This window comes from Phocoena phocoena, chromosome 1 (assembly GCF_963924675.1).
Source record: "Phocoena phocoena chromosome 1, mPhoPho1.1, whole genome shotgun sequence".
NCBI classification, from domain to species: Eukaryota; Metazoa; Chordata; class Mammalia; order Artiodactyla; family Phocoenidae; genus Phocoena; species Phocoena phocoena.
The window spans coordinates 99,766,764-99,788,662 of NC_089219.1; the positions used below are offsets into that span (position 1 = coordinate 99,766,764).

The 21,899-nt window shown below is 37.2% G+C and overlaps 1 protein-coding gene across 1 annotated transcript in view; it reads right to left on the bottom strand.

Moving 5' to 3' along the window:
* Positions 1 to 2,761: 2,761 nt before the first annotated feature.
* The window catches only part of LOC136119230 (monocarboxylate transporter 1), a 35,063-nt gene continuing 15,925 nt past the window's right edge, over positions 2,762 to 21,899 (bottom strand). The window contains exons 2-5 of the mRNA XM_065872658.1: positions 18,216 to 18,476; positions 13,324 to 13,467; positions 6,929 to 7,795; positions 2,762 to 4,652 (exon numbers count right to left, since the gene is read on the bottom strand). Coding sequence (XP_065728730.1) covers positions 4,375 to 4,652; positions 6,929 to 7,795; positions 13,324 to 13,467; positions 18,216 to 18,432 — 1,506 coding nt within the window. The 5' untranslated portion in view covers positions 18,433 to 18,476 and the 3' untranslated portion in view covers positions 2,762 to 4,374. The remainder of the gene's footprint in view (positions 4,653 to 6,928; positions 7,796 to 13,323; positions 13,468 to 18,215; positions 18,477 to 21,899) is intronic.

Sequence of the window (21,899 nt, forward strand, 5' to 3'; positions counted from 1 at the left end):
CAATAGTTATTGATACAAGAAATTGATGATTTCAAAGGAACAATTTTCTTATATAAATTCCAAGTCTGGAATTCTTAGGGAAAAGATTCTTAGGGAAAATTCTTAGGGAAAAAAATTCACGGTATTTGACACATATTATGAAATTGCCTTGCCAATATTGTTGTACCAATTTACTGAGCCACCAACTGATGATAATTTATAATTTAAGTCATGTTATTGATAGAGAAAAATAAAAATCTCATCCATCTTTCAGTTTACCTTTAAGAACATTGCTAGGGACAAAGGACTCATGATTGGTTCCTAGTTACATTTCTGCTCTTTAAGAATCATCACAAATATTGAGGGGAAAAGATTATCAGTTACTAATCAGGTGTCTTCCTTGTGGAGGCAGTGTACAAAGAGCAAGGCCTTTGGGATTCAAATCCACCTTACTTAAAGAGCCGGGACATACATGCAACAACCTCATGAGGTGTTAGTTTCCATTCATTTCCAAACAAAGACCACTACATTTGTAAGACTAAACGGAGGATCTGATCCAACAGGACAGTTTTTGATCATTTAGCTAATAGTCTTATCTTTAAGAGTCACTCCCTTAGAGCTATCCTCTGCAGGTAAGGCTCCACCCACCTTGGAAATTAGAAGAGCTCAATTTTTTCCCAGGTACCACTTTTCTTTGATTTTTTTTTTAATAGTCAGGTGCCTACCCTTATTAAGCCCTTACTTAACACAAGCTGTCACATATCAACTAACCTTCATGACAACCCTAGTGGGGGATGGTACTAATTATTAATACCTTACAAAAGAAAACATCTGATGCTTAACCCTAGCAGTCTATATTGTTAAGCAACCGGTAGGCTGTGATTCCTTTGCTAGCTATTCCAGTCTCCTCTAGCAAGTCAAGGTAAAAGCCAGCAAAAAGTAAGTAAATCAGTGCTGTTCAGCTGAGGAGAAAGATACTCTGCCACTCACTCTCAATTGAATGATTGTCACTATGGCCCCGACTAAATGGGGGAAAGGATACAAAGCTAGAACACGTTTCAGGAACGATGTACTGGAAACCTCCTTAGATGCTTCGGATTAGAAGCATCTAAGGAGGTTTGGCTTAATTTCTCACATTTGGGCAAGCCAGGCAAGTTTAGGCCATCACTTCCTTATCAAGTTTTCACAGTGACAGAAGTCTATCACTAACCTCTTTCTTCAAGTGCCTGAGCTGATTAAAACAAGCCATGTTGTTGCAAAGGTGGAAATTTACTGTTAACCTTTCCTCATCTTTCCAACCATAAGGAGGGGGCAGGGGGCACACGCCTGATAATTAAGTTTATTACACTGTGAACCATTTGCTAGGGAAGGTGTAAAACCCAGACACTGAGGTTTTTCATATAAACCAATACCCAATTTATCAATCTGAAATTCAATATAATAAAACATTGCCTCATATATTAAATGGCTTTTAACAACTTTTTTCCTTTTTAAAATACAGGATTAATATTGACATATATAATCTATGGCACAAACTACTAAATTCACACAACCCAAGAATAAGAGGATTATTCATCAATGTGATTAAATCGGGGATAAAAATACCTCCCTGAATTTTCCATAATTTGTTTTAGCATCATCCTTTCCTGAATATTTTTGTAGAAATTATTTATTTTGAATAGTTTAAGATAATTTCAGTTCTCAATAGAGGACTATAATGTGATAATATGGCCTTGTTATCATGATCATCTACAACTGTCCAACCTATCAGTTTCTTAAATAATTTTCCAGATATGAATTGGGAGGCTATTTCAGAGTATACTCTTGAACAGTCCCAAGCCTCTTTGGGCACAACTACTTAGAGAGCTGTATGTTTTCCGTGACTTACAGAGTATGGAACAACGCAAAGACAGGCAGGTACTCTATTCTCCCAAAGCAGCCACTGAAGCTGTGTCAACTGAAATAAAATTAAGAAGTCTAGTCAGTCCTCATATGGAGCAAGGGACAACAGACTGTCCAGTCAGAGAGCCCAGATGCATCCAGTGTTGAACACAACACTGCAACACAGAGAGGATTAGTTGATTGTTAACAAGGAATAGATGGCAGAGTAGGCCTATATCGGGTTTTAGTGTTGGCTCTGTTACCAAACTTGATCTTGAATAAATCCCTTAAGCTTGTATCTTCGGTGGGAAAAAGTCAGAGTTGGACTGGGTAATAAAAGGTTTGTTTAGTCCAGCTTTGAGCCAGTTTTTAAACTTTGCTTCAGAATACAGCAACTTCAGAACACTTCCTTCTAATAAATGGTCAGTCTGCACCAAAACCCCTCACTTCACTAACAAGATTCAACTAATGGAAAAAGACTAAGTAGGGTCTTATGTGTGGATGTAGCTTAACAACTGGGATGGGGAAAAATCATCTCGTACACCAGGTTTACTCCCCCCACCTCACATTTTTTACTTGTATTACTTTACTCAAGGGTGATCCTCATTTTTATAGAAGGGGAAACAGGTACACAGAGGTTAAGTCCATGGAAAATGGCAGAGTCCAAACTGGAGCCAAGCCTGCCAACAATCACAGTAGGCTTCTCCACTAAAATTCCTCCTCCATCTGTCATGATACTTGGGCACAGAAGGGGAGCTTTCATTGTATCCTTAAGATTAACTGCTCTGGTTTCAAAATGCTTTCAGAGAGGTCGTTTCAAAAAATTCCCCTCCTGGTTGCCTTAAAGAAGAGGTAAGGAGAAAAATCAAAATAAGCCATATACACAAATCCCAACACACAGAAGCTGAATAATTTACATTAGGAAGGGCCAAATTGAATCTTGATAATAAAAATGAAGACACAAAATATTTTCCTCAAGAAAATAAGCACATGGAAGAAGAAACGTTTCTTAAAAAAAAAAAAAGTTTATTTTAAAAAGCCAGCCTCTGAAGGTTTTATATCTATACTTTCACACTGTCAATTACAATGATATTTTAAAATGCACTGAATATAATTTATTGACTGTCTATCATTATCCTCCTGCCACCATTTAAAAGATATTAGGTGAAAAAATATTTACAGTTTTCATTCTGGTCCATCCTCCTTCCTATCCTTACACTAAACCCATTTCTCTACTTTTCAGATAAGTGAAAAGGGTCACAAAATCTTTAGGTTTATGTAAAGAATAAGAATGTGTCTAATAATTCTAAGCAAAACATTAATTTTCTTTAAGGCCTTATAAGAAAAAGAAAACAAGTTACTTATTAAAGCAAACATAGCAACTTCTCTCCCAATCTTATCCTTATTGGTTTGTGTGGGCCAAATCTCTATGGGTCTCTTTAATTAGCAAATATTTTTTTAAAAAACCCAAAAAACTGAACACACAAAGACTATCTCACACACAGTGCTAAGCTAGATGTGGATATAAATGGAACCACTATGAATCAAAGGGGGAAAATTCCAGGAAAAACAACAACAAAAGATCCCAAGTCTCACAGTTTAACTGAAGTTTTGGAAAAACCTAAGCTGAATTCAGCTGCTGTTTGAAATGCCTGTCTATGTTTAATTTACTGAGGAGGCACAAATACACAGTTTTGTGTATTTTAATACTAATTTTTCCAGTGGGGGGGGAATACTATGTGATCTCAAAAGGGGCGGTGATCTATGACCACTCAAAATTTATCTTTGGAAAAGGGAGCAAAAATAGTAATTTAATGAAGTCAACTCTCAAGCACGTGGCTTCTAATAAGCAAACCAAGAAAAGATACTGGAGGAGGTGTACTGATGAGCACACTGCATCTAGAACAGCCAAGATGTTTGCAAAGTCTTATGCCTTAAATTTCCTAAATATATATCTAGCAGGCACATATGCCAAGCAACTATTGATGCTAGGAAAATATTTTAGTCAGGATTTTATAAAAACCCCAACTTTCAAATCTTCTAGTGACAATGTCTGACACTATTATTACAAATAACAATGAAGCAAGATTAATTTTAAATTTTAGATTTGCCTCAAACTAGTTATTTTTCCTTGTAACAGAACACTTAAAATGGATGAATTAAGCAGAATGGTTTTAAAAGTTAAGGCTCCCTAAAGACTAAAACTTAAGGCACATATTATTATCACATTATCACAGCACATTATCATGACACTGTTAAAAGCAAAGATTTAATCAAACAAAAACACAAACCGACTTCCTTCTCTCATTCTTTTCCAACCACTTCCTTCCCAAAGGCTATGACATTTTTAGCCCAGGCTACTGGTAAGGAGTGAAACAAAAATTCCATCAATGAACCCCTGGTATGATTCCCACAGAAATGTCCAGTATTTGCATTGAGCACCACTGGTAGATCACAGGCCAATAGAACATTTGGGGTCATGAGCTGCTCCATTTACCCATCAGCCCCACAGGTTCAAACTGGACTCTCCTCCTCCTTGGGGCCTCCTTCTATGCCTTTAGGCTCCAGAGATTCTGCTGCATCGGTAACTTCTTTTGGCTTCTCAGCAACATCTATACTGGTCTCCTCCTCTTTACTTTCCTTTTTCTGCTGCTGCTCAGCTTTCTGTTCTTTTGCAAGAAATCGGTAATTGATGCCCATGCCGATGAAAAGATAGATGCCTGCGACAATAAGGATTATACCACATGCCCAGTATGTGTATTTGTAGTCTCCATATATGTCATTGAGACGACCTAAAGATGTCAAAAAGAAAAAAAGAAAAAATTATGTGGGTAGACAGTTACGCCCTTTCCCAAATAAAGCTTAAGAATACATTCAATGAGCCCATAAATGACTAATTAGTCTAAAAAGAAACTGCTCATAATTATCTGATCTTTTACTTAAAATGTCACACTGATTTTGGATGGCCCTGCGCAGTCTGTTAACTTTAGGAACTTGAAAGTAATTACATCTTGGCAAATTTGAATTGGGAAAATCCTAGAGACCACCTAGAGTCAATCCTCTCAATATTCAATGGAAAAATCTGTTGCTCAAAAGAGGTTTAGTAGTCTTGCCCAAGGCCATAGAGCTAATTCCAGTCTCCCAGGCCAATGCACTTTCTCTGACATCAGCATTTCCCAAAGGGCGTTCCCGTGAACACTCATCCTCTGCTAACATTAACTAACGGCAACACCTTTCCACCATTCTAAGTGCTTAATCCTCACAACAGGAAGGTTCTATCATCATCCCCACTGTATAACAGAAAAACCGGGAAGTACAGAAGCCTTAAGTAGCTCATCCAAGGTCACAAAGCTTGTAAATGAAACAGGTTGGCTGATTCAACCCAGCAAGTCTGACTCTGAGGCCTGCACCATAACTTCTGTGCTACAGGGTTACTCCCTAGTGTTTGCAAAGTCAAGTAAATTTGGAAATGACACAGTCTTTTCTATTAAAGGCTTTATTAGACCCGATAGTAAAGAAACTTATTTACTTTGGCGTTTCCAAACTTTTCTCGGCCATGAATTCCTTGTTATAGTAAAATTTATCAGCATCTCAAAATAGTATTTATTAAACTATGGAAAACCCTACACATATAAAGGACATAATAACCAATTCAAATATAATTCCATACGGTTTTCCAACATAGGGCATCATGCACTCAGCAATACTTATTGATTCTCTAAATATACACACGGCCCTGGGTCTGCTAGGCCCTGAGTTAAGGGTGAGCAAAGGAGGTAACATCCACAGCTCAGTGGAGAAGAGAAGTGTTAATCCAATAACTACACAGACTGTGACAAGTGCTACAAGGAGGGTCTGAAGGCAGAAAATAGGGGTTTTAGACCAGCAATTAGGGTCAGGAAGCCTTTTCTTAAAGTGTAACCTTAGCCAAGACTTATAGGATAGGAGTTATCAAGGAGAAGGGAGATGGGAAAAGGCTCAGGGCAGAGAACAGCGAGTGCAAAGGCAGGTGATAGCAGGAAGCACAGGGTGTGAGAGGAGAAGCAGAGAGCAAACTGAGTGGTGGGAAATGAGGCTGGAGACACAGGTGGGCCAGGCCACGCAGGACCTAGTAGGCCACAGCAGGGAATCTGATCTTCACCCTAAGAACGTGGGAAGCAACTGGAGTGTTCTAAGAGACGAAGAACACCTAGAGTGGATATGGGTAAAGTCAGAAGGCTACTGATAGAAGATAGGAGATTTGGATAAGAGTGGTAGTTGTGATGGAGAGAAAACGGGCAGATTAGAAAGAGATTTAGGAAGCAAAAACCGACAGGATTTGGAATCTCCTTGGGTATATATAGGGAAGAGAAAGGGTGGACAGGTCAGTAGTGGATCTTCTGTTATGTATCCTTCCTTACTTTATAGTGCATAATCTCAAAAGCATGACTCACATCCAGAAGTCCAAATTATGGTTGCATTCTGTATTAATAATAATTTTAAAATGTAAACCATTAGCATTCTTAAGAGAATAATACATCAGGTTTTATTGTCACTTACTAGCTGTGTGATCTTGGACAAGTTATTTCACTTTTAGAAGCCTCTATTTCTTTATTTATAAAGCAGGAACAATAATAGTCTGACATCACACACTTGTAATATATGACAAAATACAGAAAAAGATTAGGAGAGTCCCTGGTATACTGTGAGCCCTCACCTGGTACCTATTGTTATTATTTTAAATATTACTGCTGAATAAATTCCACAATTAAAAAGAAATCACCAACAGTATTTTAAAGGTGGTTATACATACATTTTTCTACAATAAACAGGTTAGTTTTTTTATCAGGAAAAATTATTATACATACTTAAGTGTGTAATAGTTTTTTATCCCTCTTTCAGCTTGATGATTCACTTTAATTCAGTTCTATTATTTGAGCAATTACGCTGTACCAAGCATTGTGCCAGCACTGGGGGTACAGAAGCGAAGATCGACTGTCAAGCAGCTCACTGATTCCTGCTTTCTGTCACCTTCCTAATCGTCTGTTTTATGTTATTAGAACCATAGAAATAGGGAGACATACTATACCTAAAAGTGGTGGCCCCAGCAGGACAGGACAGCATTCCACAATGGTCACCAATCCCACAGCACTGGAGAACCTCTGGGGTCCAACAAGGTCCATCAGCGTTTCAAACAATACTGAGCTGAGCCACCCAAATGCAAATCCGAAGAATCCCGCATAGACACAGAATCCTATATAGCTAGAGGACAAAGGTGCTGCCAGATGACAAACTCCATTTGCAATAATAGAAGCAGCAAAAAAATACTGAACTCGAGGTCTTATCCACTTTGTGTTGGCTACAAGTCCCATAGAAGGTCTGGCTACCATGTCAACAAAAGCCAGAATGGAAAGAAGGAAGGCAGACTTCTCACTAGAGTAATGCTGACTCTTGCCATAATTACTAAGAAAGACCAAAGGTGTAAATAGTCCAAAAAACATGAGCACATTTCCAGACAGGTAGAGCAAAAAGCCTCTGTGCTTGAACAGGGATAAGTCCAGGAATTTATTAAGTGTTTGGAAGACTGATCTTTTCTCTTTTTTCGGATTTCCTCCAATGAGATCTGTATTTGCATCACTTGCCCCCTTTTTTGCGTCGGATTTTCCAGCTTCCTGAAGGGATTCTTTAGACTTATATCTCCCTACAGTGGTTGGCTTAGGCCCGATTGGTCTCATCAGAGCTCCAGCCACACAGCAGTTTAATAGCAAGCCCCCAAGAATTAGGAAGCTTCCTCTCCAGCCATAGATACCAAAGAAAGCCTGATTAAGGGGGGCCAGGGTAGAGAGGAACACAGGACTGCCTGCCATGGCCAGTCCATTTGCCAACGGTCGCCTCTTGTAGAAATACTTGCCAATCATGGTTAAAGCTGGATTCAAGTTGAAGGCAAGCCCAAGACCTGGGGAGAGGGGGTGAAAAAAGAATCACATACTCCAATAAATGTCAGAAACATATTTGGCATTACTTAACCAGACAAAGAAATTAAGAGGTATATAATTCAAAAAGATATAAATAAATGGAAAGATATTCTGTGCTCATGGATTTGAAGAATTAACATTGTCAAAATGTCCTTATTACCTAAAGCAACCTACATGTTCAGTGCAATCCCTATCAAAATCCCAAGGACATTTTTCACAGAAATAGAACAAAAAATTCTAAAATTTACATGGAACTACAAAAGACCCAATGTTCATGACAGCATTATTTACAGTTGCCAAGATATGGAAGCAACCTAAGTATCCACCAACAGAAGAATGAATAAAGAAGATGTGGAGATATATATTATATATATATATATAAAAAATTCCCCCCAATGGAATACTACTCAGCCATAAAAAAGGAATAAAATATGCCATTTGGAACAACATGGATGGACTTGGAGGGTATTATGCTAAGTGAAATAAGATAAGTTAGAGAGAGAGTAATGCAAATACTGTATGTTACCAATTATATGTGGAATCTAAAAAATAAAACAAACTAGCAAATATAATAGAAAACAGACTCAGAGAGAACAAATTGGTGGTTAACAGTGGAGAGGGGGAAGGGGGTGAGGGGTAAGATTGTGGTAGGGAATTAGGAGGTACAAAGTATTATATATAAAATAAGCTACAAGGATCTACTGTACCACACAGAGAATATAGCCAATATTTTATAATAACTATAAATGGAATATAACCTTTAAAAATTGTGAATCACTGTGCTACACACCTGAAACTTAATACTGTAAACCAACTATACCTCAATAAACAATAAAATGAAAAATAAACTTAAAAAAAAAGATATAAGTAATGGAAAGTACAACACAATATTGTATAGCGGTTTAAAGTGTGAGCTCTAAAGCCAGGCTATGTGGACTAGCCAGAGTAATTCGGCAAGAAAAAGAAAGAAAAGGCATCCAAATTGGAAAGGAAGTAAAACTGTCACTGTTTGTAGACTGTCATGATTTTATGTATAGAAAACCCTGAAGACTCCACCAAGAAATTATTAGAAATAATAAACAAATACAATAAAATTGCAGCATACAAAAGCAGTATAAGTCAAAATCTGTTGCATTTCTATATGCTAACAATGAGCTATCAGAAATTAACAATCCCATTTATCCTAAGAAAAAGAATAAGATATCTAGGAATAAATTTAACCACGGAGGTTAAAGACTTGCACCCTGAAAACCATAAAACACTGTTCAAAGAAATTGAAGACACAAATCAATGGAAAGATATCTTGTGCTCATAGATTGGAAGGATCAACATTGTCAAAATGTCCTTATTACCTAAAGCAATCTACAAGTTCAACATAATCCCTATCAAAATCCCAAGGACATTATTCACAGAAATAGAACAAAAAATTCTAAAATTTATATGGAACCACAAAAGACCCCGAATAGCCAAAGCAATCCTGAGAAAAACGAACAAAGCTGGAGGTAGCACACTCCCTGCTTTCAAACTATACTACAAAGCCATAATAATCAAAACAGCATTGTAGTGGCAGAGAAATAGATACATAGATCTATGGAACAGAATTGAGAGCCCAGAAATAAACCCATGCATACATGCACAATTAATTTACAGCAGAGGAACAAAGAACATATAGTAAGAAAGGATAGTCTCCTCAGTAAATGGTGTTGGGAAAACCAGAGAGCCAATGCCAAAAAAAAACAAAAAACAAAAAACCTAGACCACTATCTCACACCAAACACAAAAATTTATTCAAAATGGATTAAAGACTTGAATATAAGATCTGAAACCATAAAATTCCTAGAAGAAAATGCAGGCGGTATGGTCTTAGCAATATATTTCTAGATATGTCTCCTCCTCAGGCAAAGAAAACCAAAGCAAAAATAAACAAATGGGATTACATCAAATTGCTTCTGCATAGCAAAGGAAGTGGATCAATAAAATGAAAAGAGAACCTACTGAATGGGAGAAGTCATTTGCAAATGCTGTATCTGATAAGGAGTAATGTCCAAAATATATAAAGAACTCATACAGGGGCTTCCCTGGTGGCGCAGTGGTTGAGAGTCCGCCTGCCGATGCAGAGGACACGGGTTCGTGCCCCAGTCTGGGAAGACCCCACATGCCACGGAGCTGCTGGGCCCGTGAGCCATGGCTGCTGGGCCTGCACGTCCGGAGCCTGTGCTCCGTGACGGGAGAGGCCGCGGCAGTGAGAGGCCTGCGTACCGCAAAAAAAGAACTCATACAATTCAACAACAACAACAAAAAAACCAATTATAAAATGGGCAGAGTTGGGACTTCCCTGTCAGTCCAGTGGTTAAGACTCAAAGCTTCCACTGCAGGAGGCATGGGTTCGATCCCTGGTTAGGGATCTAAGATCCCGCATGCTGTGAGGAGTAGCCAAAACAACAAAAAAAAGGCAGAGCAGTTGAACAGACATTTTTCCAAAGAAGACATACATATGGCCAACAGGCACATGCAAAGATATTCAACATCACTAATTATTAGGGAAATGCAAATCAAAACCACAATGAGATCACCTCATACCTGTCAGAATGGCTATTACCAAAAAGAAGAAATGACAACTGTTGGCGAGGATGTGGAGAAAAGGGAACACTCATACGCTGTTGGTGGGAATAAACTGGTACAGCCACTGTGGAACACAGTATGGAGATTCCTAAAAAAATTAAGACTTGTACAACCGTATGATCCAGGTATCCCGCTTCTGTGTATTTACCCAAAGAATACAAAAGAACACTTAATTTGAAAAGATAACGGCACCCACCCATGTTCATCACAGCATTATCTACAATAGCCAAGATATGGAAACAACTTAAGTGCCCATCAACGATCGAATGGATAAAGATCATTGATGTGTATATATATATATATATATATATGTATATATATATATACACACACACATACCCCCCTCACACACACACACACATAATGAAATACTACTCAGTCATAAAAGATGAAATGTTGCTATTTCTGACAACGTGGATGGAGCTTGAGGGCATTATGCCAAGTAAAATAAGTCAGATGAAGAAAGACAAATACCATAATGATTTCATTCATATGTGGAATACAAAACCAACAAACAAAAACAAAATAAATGAACAAACCAAACCAAACAATTACGTAGATATAGAGAACAGAGAAGTGGTCACTAGAGAAAAAGGGGCAGAGGACAAAATGAGTAAGGGGATCAACTGTGTGGTGAAAAAATAAATAAATAAATAAAACCAGACTATGTAGGTTCAAATCTCATCGTCATCACTTATTGGCTGTGTAATGTCAGACACGTTGCCCTCCTGTGACTGTTTCATGGTATGTAAAACAGGCGCACAGCACTGCTGTGACTAAAGAACTTAGTGTCTGGCATGTAGTAAGCACTCAATAAATGTTAGTAGTTATTTTTATAATTGTTATTTATATTATTTGAAGGTGATTAACTGTCAAATCTGGCAAGTCACGTGAAGGATCATTATAAGCAAAGAATGTAATTAAGGAGACTGTTATCAAATAGAGTTTTAAAAACAGTTTTTAAAATAGAATATGCAAGACAAAATTATTCCTTTTACAACAGCACCAAAAACTTTAGTGTGCAATTTATAATGGCTAAATTGTATAACTTTCCTGAAGGGCCAGAGAATTAAAACCAACACACAAAGTTTTTGTATAATTAAACACAACATTGCCAAGATGTCAATACTCCCCAAATGTAAGTGCTAACTTGACGTGATTCCAATGACAATATCAGTGCATTTCATTTTGGAGATGAGGTAAAATGATTCTAAAACATACTAGAGAACACATGGGAGTCAACCAGAAAATTTTGGGTGATGCAGGATGGGACTAAACAGAACAGATATTTAAAATGGACTTTTAAAAAGCTACAATCAATAGAATAGTGTGACTCTGACTCAGGAATAGGTAAACACTGAACGAAGAAAGTGGACAGAAAGTCCAGCAATATACCTAAAATATATATAAACATTTAATGTACGATAAAAGTAATATTTTAAATTACTGCAACAAGAATTACTCAATAAATGGTGCTAGTATAAGTAAATATTCAAATAACTTGGAGATGCTCTTCCCTGGCCCCTGCTTGCTCCCTACCATTTATGTCTAAGCTATTCACAGAGACTTAAACCAGTAAACCAGACTAGGTCACTCCCCTATTGCAAACCTGCTGTTGGCTTTCTGTCCATAACCTTTACCCTGACCTTACCTCCCAGATCTCATACCAGACCATTCTCACCTGTGCTAACAAGCATGCTGCTGATTTAGGGCCTATGTTCCCCTAGATTTTCACAAAGCTAGTTCCCTGCTGTTACTCTATTAAGGTCATCTCTTCAGCAAGGTCTTTGTATAGAATTTATCACTCCCTGATTTTTCTTATTTATTTCTGAGTAGCAGTGTCTGCCTCTTCCCATGAAACAGCACGACTTTGCTGGACTTGTTGCCCTATGCCCACAGCATGTAGACAGTGCCCGACATACATATGGTTGTTGTTCATGATATGCTCTTAAGTGACAAAAACTGGTTACAAAATACTTTATGTAACCGTATCCCTTTTTGTTCTGAAAAAAGTTATGTTTGTGTATAGAAAAAAGTTGGGAAGGATATATATACATAAAAATGTTAGTAGTCAAAGTCTCTGGACTGTGAAGTCATACATAATCTTTATCATACTCATCAGCAGTTCATTATCTTAATTTGGCTATTAAAATAAGGGGGAAAGGACTTCCCTGGTGGCACAGGGGTTAAGAATCTGCCTGCCAACAGAGGGAACGTGGGTTCGAGCCCTTCCTGGTCTGGGAAGATCCCACATGCCACTGAGCAACTAAGCCCGTGCACCACAACTACTGAGCCTGCGCTCTTAGAGCCCGCGAGCCACAACTACTGAAGCCCGTGCACCTAGAGCCCGTGCTCTGCAACAAGAGAAGCCACCGCAACGAGAAACCCGCGCTCCGCAATGAAGAGTAGCCCGCGCTCTGCAACAAGAGAAGCCACCACAATGAGAAGCCCGCGCACCGCAACAAAGAATAGCTGCCGCTCGCCACAACTACAGAAAGGCTATGTGCAGCAATAAAGACCTAACACAGCCATAAACAAACAAATAAATAAATTTTTTTTTTTTTTTTTAAAAAGAGAGTGAGACAGAGATAGTAACCAATGACCGCCCTTGCAATGACTGCCAGACACATTTTATCTACAAATCACTGACTATTCTTAGGACAAGGGATACAATCATTTCTTTCAATTCATTTATTCAACAATGTACACCTACTGTATGACAGCAATTTCTTTTTAAAACTTGATTTTCTATTGCTCTTAAGTTAACAGGTTGTCAAAATGATAATTTCTATAAGGAGGGACTTTCACTCAAAAGATCTGAAAGACCAATGCAGGTGAATACCAAATAGCCAGCAATATATTAATGCTTGAAAATGAATCAACTCACCTCCAATGACTCCGACACACAAGTAAAGTTCCTGCACAGTGTTACAGAAGGAAGCTGCGATCAAGCCACAGCCTGACAAGCAGCCGCCAACAATCATGATTGGACGACTGCCATATTTATTCACCAGGATACTGCTGATAGGACCTAAGAGATAATCAAAAATTTAGTGGTACACAAGGCATTGATGGCACTAAACGACAAGTCCTTCCAAATAAGCAGATACAACAAAAGGCAATGGTAAGAATATTGTTATCTATAATTATTTCATAATCATAGGTATGTGTGCTGGAAAATAAAGATGCTAGAAGAATCATTAATTGTGTATCTTCTCTATCTTGAAATCTTGGATGGAATTTTACTAAAATATAAAAGACTCTAGTCTTTCCTTAATCTTTCTCTTATAAGGCATAATAGGCTGAAAGCCTTGGTAACAGACATTCATAGGCTTCTTGATTTATCTAGGATATGATCAACACATATTTAGTGAGTTTGCTCTATATTAATTTTTGGGATAGGCAGACTGATGAGAGATTTTAAGAGTATTCTTTACACATCATCATAAGTGTAGTTTGTGTCATATTTTTTAAAAAGAAGAAAAAACAAAGGCAAAATACATAATTTTTTCCCCAAGTTCAGTAGTTTTGCAATTAGGACATCTAAATTTAAAACAAAACAAAACAAAACTGTTCCCATTTACACCTAGATATCTCAGGTATTGAATTGAATGGAATGTCTTCTAGGGTTAACCAGGTTCTGTGCCTATACTACTGTTTTGTGACAGCAAAACTATAAAAAAATGTTTGTAGAAGATTGTCAGATAATGATCAAAACATTCTCAGGTTTAACAACATAAACCAGATTAAATCTCCTCAGCTAAAGAGATGCATACCAAAAAATCAGTTTTTCTTTAATGTGAGAGAAGAAACCAAACAAAAGTGTAGTGTTAAAAGGATCACAAATAAAAAGATTTTATGCATCAGTTTTCAAATACAAAAAAATCAAATGGCCTCTCCTTACTTGCTACAAATAGGTATAAACTGTAATTCCCCTTTTCCAAAATTTTAAGTCTTAATTATGAGTCTTATCTAAAGCAAACAATGTTTTAAGAGCTGTAACACAACTCTTAGACTAACAATATTTGCTGATTACAAACGAATGACATTTGACATTCTCTGAATTTCATTTATTTATAATACTTATGTCCCTACTTCATGGCTCTGGACTCTGGAGATGACAACTTTGTTTACATGACACCATAACATGTCTGCCTTGTTAAGGCAGATGACTGCAAATAAGAAAGGGTCACTGCAATGCATCAGTAGGGAAGGGGACACAAGAAGAACTAATATTTGAACTTGCAGCTAGTGAGAACCAAGTTTTGAATCCAGCCCATTTTCTCCCCATTACATATGTATTTTTGGAACTACAGTTCCAAAGTTATAAAGCAGAAGACACACAAATCAAGTTTCTCTTCTATTAGCACAGTAAATTCTGACTTTATTCTATTTATTCTATACTTAGCTCCCTAGAAGACAGTAAGTCTATTTTTAAAAACAGACACAGAATGCACATATTCAGAATATACTACTGATCATATGTTGACATATTTTATTTCTATAAACACTATGAAAAATTCTGCATTACTCATATTCTAGTGCTACTATATTCAGAGTTGCAGTATGGTACACTATGATCAAAAGGACAGGCTCTGGCCCCAAGGAACCCAATTTCAAATTATGGTACGTATATTCAAACTGTGGTATGTACACATACATATAATAAACATGCAAGAAGGAATGAAAGCTTTTGATATCCTAGTATTTTGGAGGACCAATTCTCTCTAAGGGGCTGGTCAAGAAATGGCTGCGGGGCTTCCCTGGTGGCGCAGTGGTTGGGAGTCCGCCTGCTGATGCAGGGGACGCGGGTTCGTGCCCCGGTCCGGGAAGATCTCACATGCCGCCGAGCGGCTGGGCCCGTGAGCCATGGCCGCTGCGCCTGTGCGTCCGGAGCCTGTGCTCCGCAATGGGAGAGGCCACAGCAGTGAGAGGCCCGTGTACCGCAAAAAAAAAAAAAAAAAAAAAAGAAATGGCTGCGGGAGAGACTTCAGGCTCAACCAAGGATGTGTATAAACAAGTTCTCATTGAACTTCTAAGTCACTTCATGAAAATATTAGGCCACAGCTGCTTTAGAAATAATTTGAATTTACAGCTTGTGTATGATGAAAGAATTAAATACTGAAAGAATATTCATGAAATATGTCCATATAAATTAGGCATTAAACAGATTTTTGTATAGTCAGAATTACAAAGATAAAAAAATACCGCCACACTGTTGACTCTGTGAAGTAGAAGTTAATGCTGTAAAGTCTACAGTATTTTAAGTTCTAAACTAGGAACGTTACAATGACATTACTGTGGAACTGAAAATATGTGACTTTATACTTTCATTTTTTAAAATTAATTTTTATTGGAGTATAGTTGCTTTACAGTACTGTACAGCAAAGTGAATCAGCTCTACGTATACATATATCCCCTCTTTTTTGGATTTCCTCCCCATTTAGGTCATCACAGAGCACCGAGTAGAGTGAGTTCCCTGTGCCATACAGTAGGTTCTCATTAGTTATCTATTTTATACATAGTTTCAATAGTGTATATATGTCAATCCCAATCTCCCAATTCCTCCGCCCCCCTCCTACTTTTCTTTGGTTGAGAGTCCACCTGCCGATGCAGGGGACAAGGGTTTGGTCCGGGAAAATCCCACATGCTGCGGAGCGGCTAAGGTCCGTGAGCCATGGCCGCTGAGCCTGTGCATCCAGAGACTGTGCTCCACAACAAGAGAGGCCACAACAGTGAGAGGCCCGCGTACCGCAAAAAAAAAAAAAAAAAAAAAAAAAAAAAAAAAAAAAACGAAAACCAAGAGTAAGTAACTAAGATCTTCTCCTTTAAAAATATACTTTAACAAGTATCAGTATGTATCTGTGAATCAAAGCACATGGAGGGAGGGAGGGAGGGAGGAAGGAAAACTTAACCCTAAACCACTCACAACTCAAAACATATTATTGGTGAGGGTGTGGCCGAAATGTACAAGTTAAAGAATTAAGGCAGTTTTAAATATAATTCTTATGGGGTCATACCACCTAAGAGCCAAACAAAACAAAATAACCCATTTAGTAAAAATTATGCCACAAGGCTCTTGATATGCAATTTATCTTTCAGAGTTATTTCAGGAAGAATGGCCCCAATTAGCTATCATTAAAAATAGAGAGGGGTACAGTTTGTAGGCCTATTATAACACAAATTCAGAGAAATGTGCTAGTTATCTCTGGGTGAGGACAAAGAAGGAACTGTTTTCCCAAAAGAAAGTGTCATGTGCAATTAGCACAACTGACATCACTTACTTCTGATGCAAAATGCAAGCGGCTCTCAAGCTCTTGCTCTGAATTGCAGCATGTGAACTTCTTGTTTGTAATCAGCTTAAAGGTACACTGAGCACCTGGAGTACCTCTGGATAATATTTACGCCAATTTCTTCAAGCCATCAGTCAAAACCTGATTAGAAATCCTGGCAGATCAAGTTCAGAGCCTCCAAAATTATTGGTTCTCAGAAGCTAGAAAATGTCCAAAATCCCTTTTGATTTCTCTGGGCTCATGAAAAAAAAGTAAGTACTATAATTTACCACTTACGTTCTTTTAAAAAGCACTTAATTTTACAATAGACAAAACAGGCATACGTTCAAAATTTTAAAGGCACAAAAAACTTACCCATTTTTCTGTGCAATGAGATTAAGCACTGAACTAATTTACAGACTTCAAATACTTATTCCTGTTTCATGAGATTACATTATTGTCTCAAGAGGATTACAAGCTTCCCAAGGGCAGGGATCAAGATCAGTGTTCTCTATCACTCACACCTAGCCTAGTGAGGACTATGTGCATACGGCTTAATAAACATTGGTTGAATCTGCCACCAGATTAGAAGCCTAAACTAAGGTTTTACAGTTGAATTGCAGAATCTTTATACTAGGCTTTTAAAGAGCTCATGTGAAAATAATCTGAGGCACTAAATTATGATTAAAAAAGTGAAAGCTTGGCTAAATAAGCAACATGAAACCCTGTCAATCCCAAACAATAAATACACTTAACTTTCGAATCTCTGCTAACTAAGCAACTACATATTTTATTATTATGGGAGGTTTTGACTTTTACATGTTAAATTGTGTTTTGATGTTCCAAGGCAAACAAACAAACAAACCCACAGTATTTTAAATGATATTAAGGTAAGCAACGTACTCTCCACATTTCCTTCACCACATGTCAAAGAAAACAGAAAGGGGAAAAATGATAAAACTTAAGTTTAAGATGAAGCTGAAATGCTTTAGGACTAATTACATCACAAGGAACAAAACAAGGAGGATTTTATCCAGTTCTTTAATTCTAACACTATGAAAAGATTTTACCTGAGACTTTGAACTGTGCTATTCAGGTTAGCCCGATTTACTTTAATTCTCCCAACATCAATTTTTTAAAATCTTTATTTACATTTATACCTCAAGAGTCTAGCAGAGAGCAATAAGAAAAATAAGCTGTGCACGTCATTTTTCTGAGAGTTTAAAAATTTTTTTTTCCCCCTCAGAGCTTTTTTAAGTTCAGTGATACGGAATTGGAACAAATCCTCACAATTTCTTATTTCTGTTTCGGAATACTATAGTGCAACAAACAAAGCAAGAGTTGTCATTGTTAACAAGAATAAAAAATGTGACTCTAAACATAAAGCTCTGAGAAATACCATTTCAAAACACCTCACCGAATAAAACATTTTTTTTTAAAGTTACCTAAAACAGAGCATCTGGTTGCTTAATGAAAATTAAAACAGCAGGCCTTAGTGGGTACTTACCTCCACCATACATGACAGCCAACATGATGGAAGATATCCATGACACTTCACTGGTGGTGGCATTGAATATACCTTCAATTTCTTTGAAGAACACAGTAATAGATTTGGGAAAAGCATAGGAGAAGCCGATGGAAATGAAAGCTCCAACTACCACTGCCCATCCCCAGCCTCCATCTGGGGGGGTGTATCCAACTGGACCTCCAACTGCCGGTGGCATTTTAAGTGTAGATAAATCCCAAAATGCAGTTCAAATCCAAATATCTAAATGATACAAAATTTAAATAAAATGTCAGCAATAAAACACTCCCACCTAGCATTCCCAACAACAAAGCACCCTTTACAACTAGCCCTCAAGTAACTGAACTATTTTTCAATGTTACTTGGCCAATATACATTATCTTCTAAGGACATTATCAGAAAAAGAGACTTCAGAGACATGATATTGTCCACATTTTTTAGTAGCTTAAAGGAAAACAGCTCCTCACCATTTAAGAAACCATAACTGAAACAAATCCGTTTCAATAAATGTAGCCTTTGTATTTCAAATAAGCCTTCTTGTCTTAGCAGTTAATATAATTCCTCAAATTACTAATAACTAAATAAGTAAATAAATGTCTTATTTGACTATCTGCTTGCAAAATTCACATAACACATACCCTACAAAAGTTTCAGGTTTTAATACAGGCTTTATAAGTTTTTCCCTTTTCCCATGTATTCTACAATACTGACTTATTAATATGCTGACTTAAAAGTAATAGGAAGGAGGTACCTGACTCACTAGATATGCAGCAATTTGCAAAATAAAAGATCATTCTGAACACATAAGAATTTCATTTAATGACCTGGAAAATTATTTCAGAAAAGTTTCCTTTTATCTAACTTCCTTGGTTAAACTCCTAAACAACGCAACTAAATCAATACAGTTGAACTCACAAGTTGAACTATAATGTCAAAAGATGGTAGTTTCAAATCAAAGATTATCTATCCCGTTTTCTTGAAGCCACCTAGTACTAATGAATAGCAAGGTTAGAAAATGAAACTTCCTGTTAGATTATGAACAGGGAGAAGACGGGAATGTTTGTTTGATAGTAGCCTTACCTATTTTCTCATGACAGTGTCCTTTAATTTATTCAAAGCCAACTTCCACCCTATACTATAACTCATCCTACAACAGTATGTTAGCATGTCCATTTCAAATTATCTCCACTCAGACTGTATTATACAATAAAATACAGGTCACAGATGACAAACTCACTCTTGGCTACAGCATTCTTCAGTCTAAAACACAAATCCTAATTTCATAGTGTAGGAGTCATCTCCTAAATACTGTTCCTTCCAATCCATCTGAACACTTCAAATATGATTTAAGACACTGGACATTGTAGGGGTGGGAAGAAGACAGTCCCAAAGGGAAGTTTCCCTAAAGGCAAGGATATAGGTTTCATCACTTCTACTCAACATTGTACTAAAGTTTCCAGTCAGTTTGTGCAGGCAAGAAAAAGAAATAAAAGGCATAAAGACTAGAAAGGAAGACGTAAAGCTGTCTTCATTCACAGAAGACATAATTGTCTATGTAGGTAATTCTAAAGAATATACAAAAAAAGGTACTAGAACTAAAAATGAACTAGATCTCAGGACACAAGACCAATAAATAGAAATCAACTCTATAAGCCAGCAAAGAACAATCAGAATTTGAAATTAAAAAAAAAACTGAACAAAACATTTACAACAGGCCCAAAAAACTGAACAGGGATAAATCTGATGTGTAAGATGTGTACACTGAAAACTACAAAATATTACTGAGAAATTAAACAACTAAATAGATAACCCACCCCTATGATTTGAAAAAATCAAAATTTAGGCAAAGATTTCTGAAGGCACATGGCACCATGTTAATTAAAAAGTTTCTAAATTGGGGTTTCCCTGGTGGCGCAATGGTTAAGAACCCACCTGCCAAGGTAGGAAACACGGGCTCGAGCCCTGGTCCTGGAAGATCCCGCATGCTGCAGAGCGACTAAGCCCGTGCACCACAACTACTGAGCCTGTGCTCTAGAGCGTGTGCGCCACAACTACTGAAGCCCACGTGCCTAGAGCCCTGCTCTGCAACAAGAGAAGCCACCGCAATGAGAAGCCCACGCACTGCAATGAAGAGTAGCCCCCGCTCGCCGCAACTAGAGAAAGCCTGCGTGCAACAACAAAGACCCAACACAGCCACACACACACACAAAAAGTTTATAAATTGAATTTCAAGCTACAGATTGGGAGAAAGTATATACAAATCATATATCCAAGAAAAGATATGTCCAGAATATGAAAAGAACTTTTATGGCTTAATAGCAAAAAGACAAACAACACAATTAAAAAATGTGCAAAAGATTTGAAAAGATACTTTACCTAAGAAGTACATGAAAAAATGCTAAAAATTGTTATTCGTTTGTGAAATATAAATTAAAATCCTAATAGAGATACTAATATATCTCTATTAGAATGACCAAATTTCAGACTGATAATAGCAACACTTGGTAAGGACATGAAGCAAATGGAGCTCCTGTATTGCTGGTGGTAAATCAAAATGATACAGCCAAGTTGGAAAACATTTTGGCAGCTCCTTATGAAGTTAAATATATATTTAACACGTGACCCGGTCATTTCTAGGTATTATCCAAGAGAAATGAAAATACAGATCTTCACAAAGACGTATATAAGAATTCTCTAGTAGCTTTATTCATAATGGCCCAAACTGAAAACCCAAATGTCCATAAACAAATGAATGGATAAACAAATCATGGTATAGCCATACAATGGAACATTACTCAGCAATAAAAAGGATCCAACTACCAACACATGCAAGAACATGGATAAATCACAAATGCATTATGTTAAGTGAAAAAAAGCTAGACATGAGCCTACATTAAGTTCTAGGAAAGGCAAAATTATAGTACTAGAAAACAGACTGGAGGTTGGGGAGAGGAGGTTGACTGCAAAGGGGTTTCAAGAGAACTTGATTTTGGTCATGGAAATGCTCTATTATTATGGTTGTGGCAGTAATTATTCATCGAATTGCACATCTTAAATTGGCACATTTTATTGTATGTGAATCATACCTCAATACAGCTGATCAAAACAAAAAATATAATCAAGGACAGTGTCAAGGAGGATAAACTCTGGTGGCACAGGGAGATAATACAGAAGGAAAAGAAGATGGCAGGCAAATTCCTCTGTCTTGCCTATCTGGATGGTTAAAAGAAAGAATAGGAAAAGGAAGAGGACAAAGAAGAGGAGAGAAGACTCTCTTCTGAGAATTCACAACTACAGGCCTGTGTGAGCTTATGCTTGGCACGGGAACATCTGTGGGAAACCTCCATTGTTCTTCCAGAGATATATATGTTTGATTTTGCAAGCAAAGATTTCCCACAGACAAAGCTCTGCCAAGTATAAGCTGACAATCTAAATTTTCAAAACACACCAAGAATCAATTAATCATGAGTGAAGTAAAACTAATCCAACGCAGCCAGAACTATAGACATTGGATATGGATACTTAAAATGATTAAAAGCATGAAACAAGGCATTAAATGAAAACACACACACACACAAAATACTATAAAAAGACTAGTTAATTTGAAACAGAACTTCTAGAAATGAAAAGTATATTCAACAAAATTAATAGGTTAACCAGCAGACG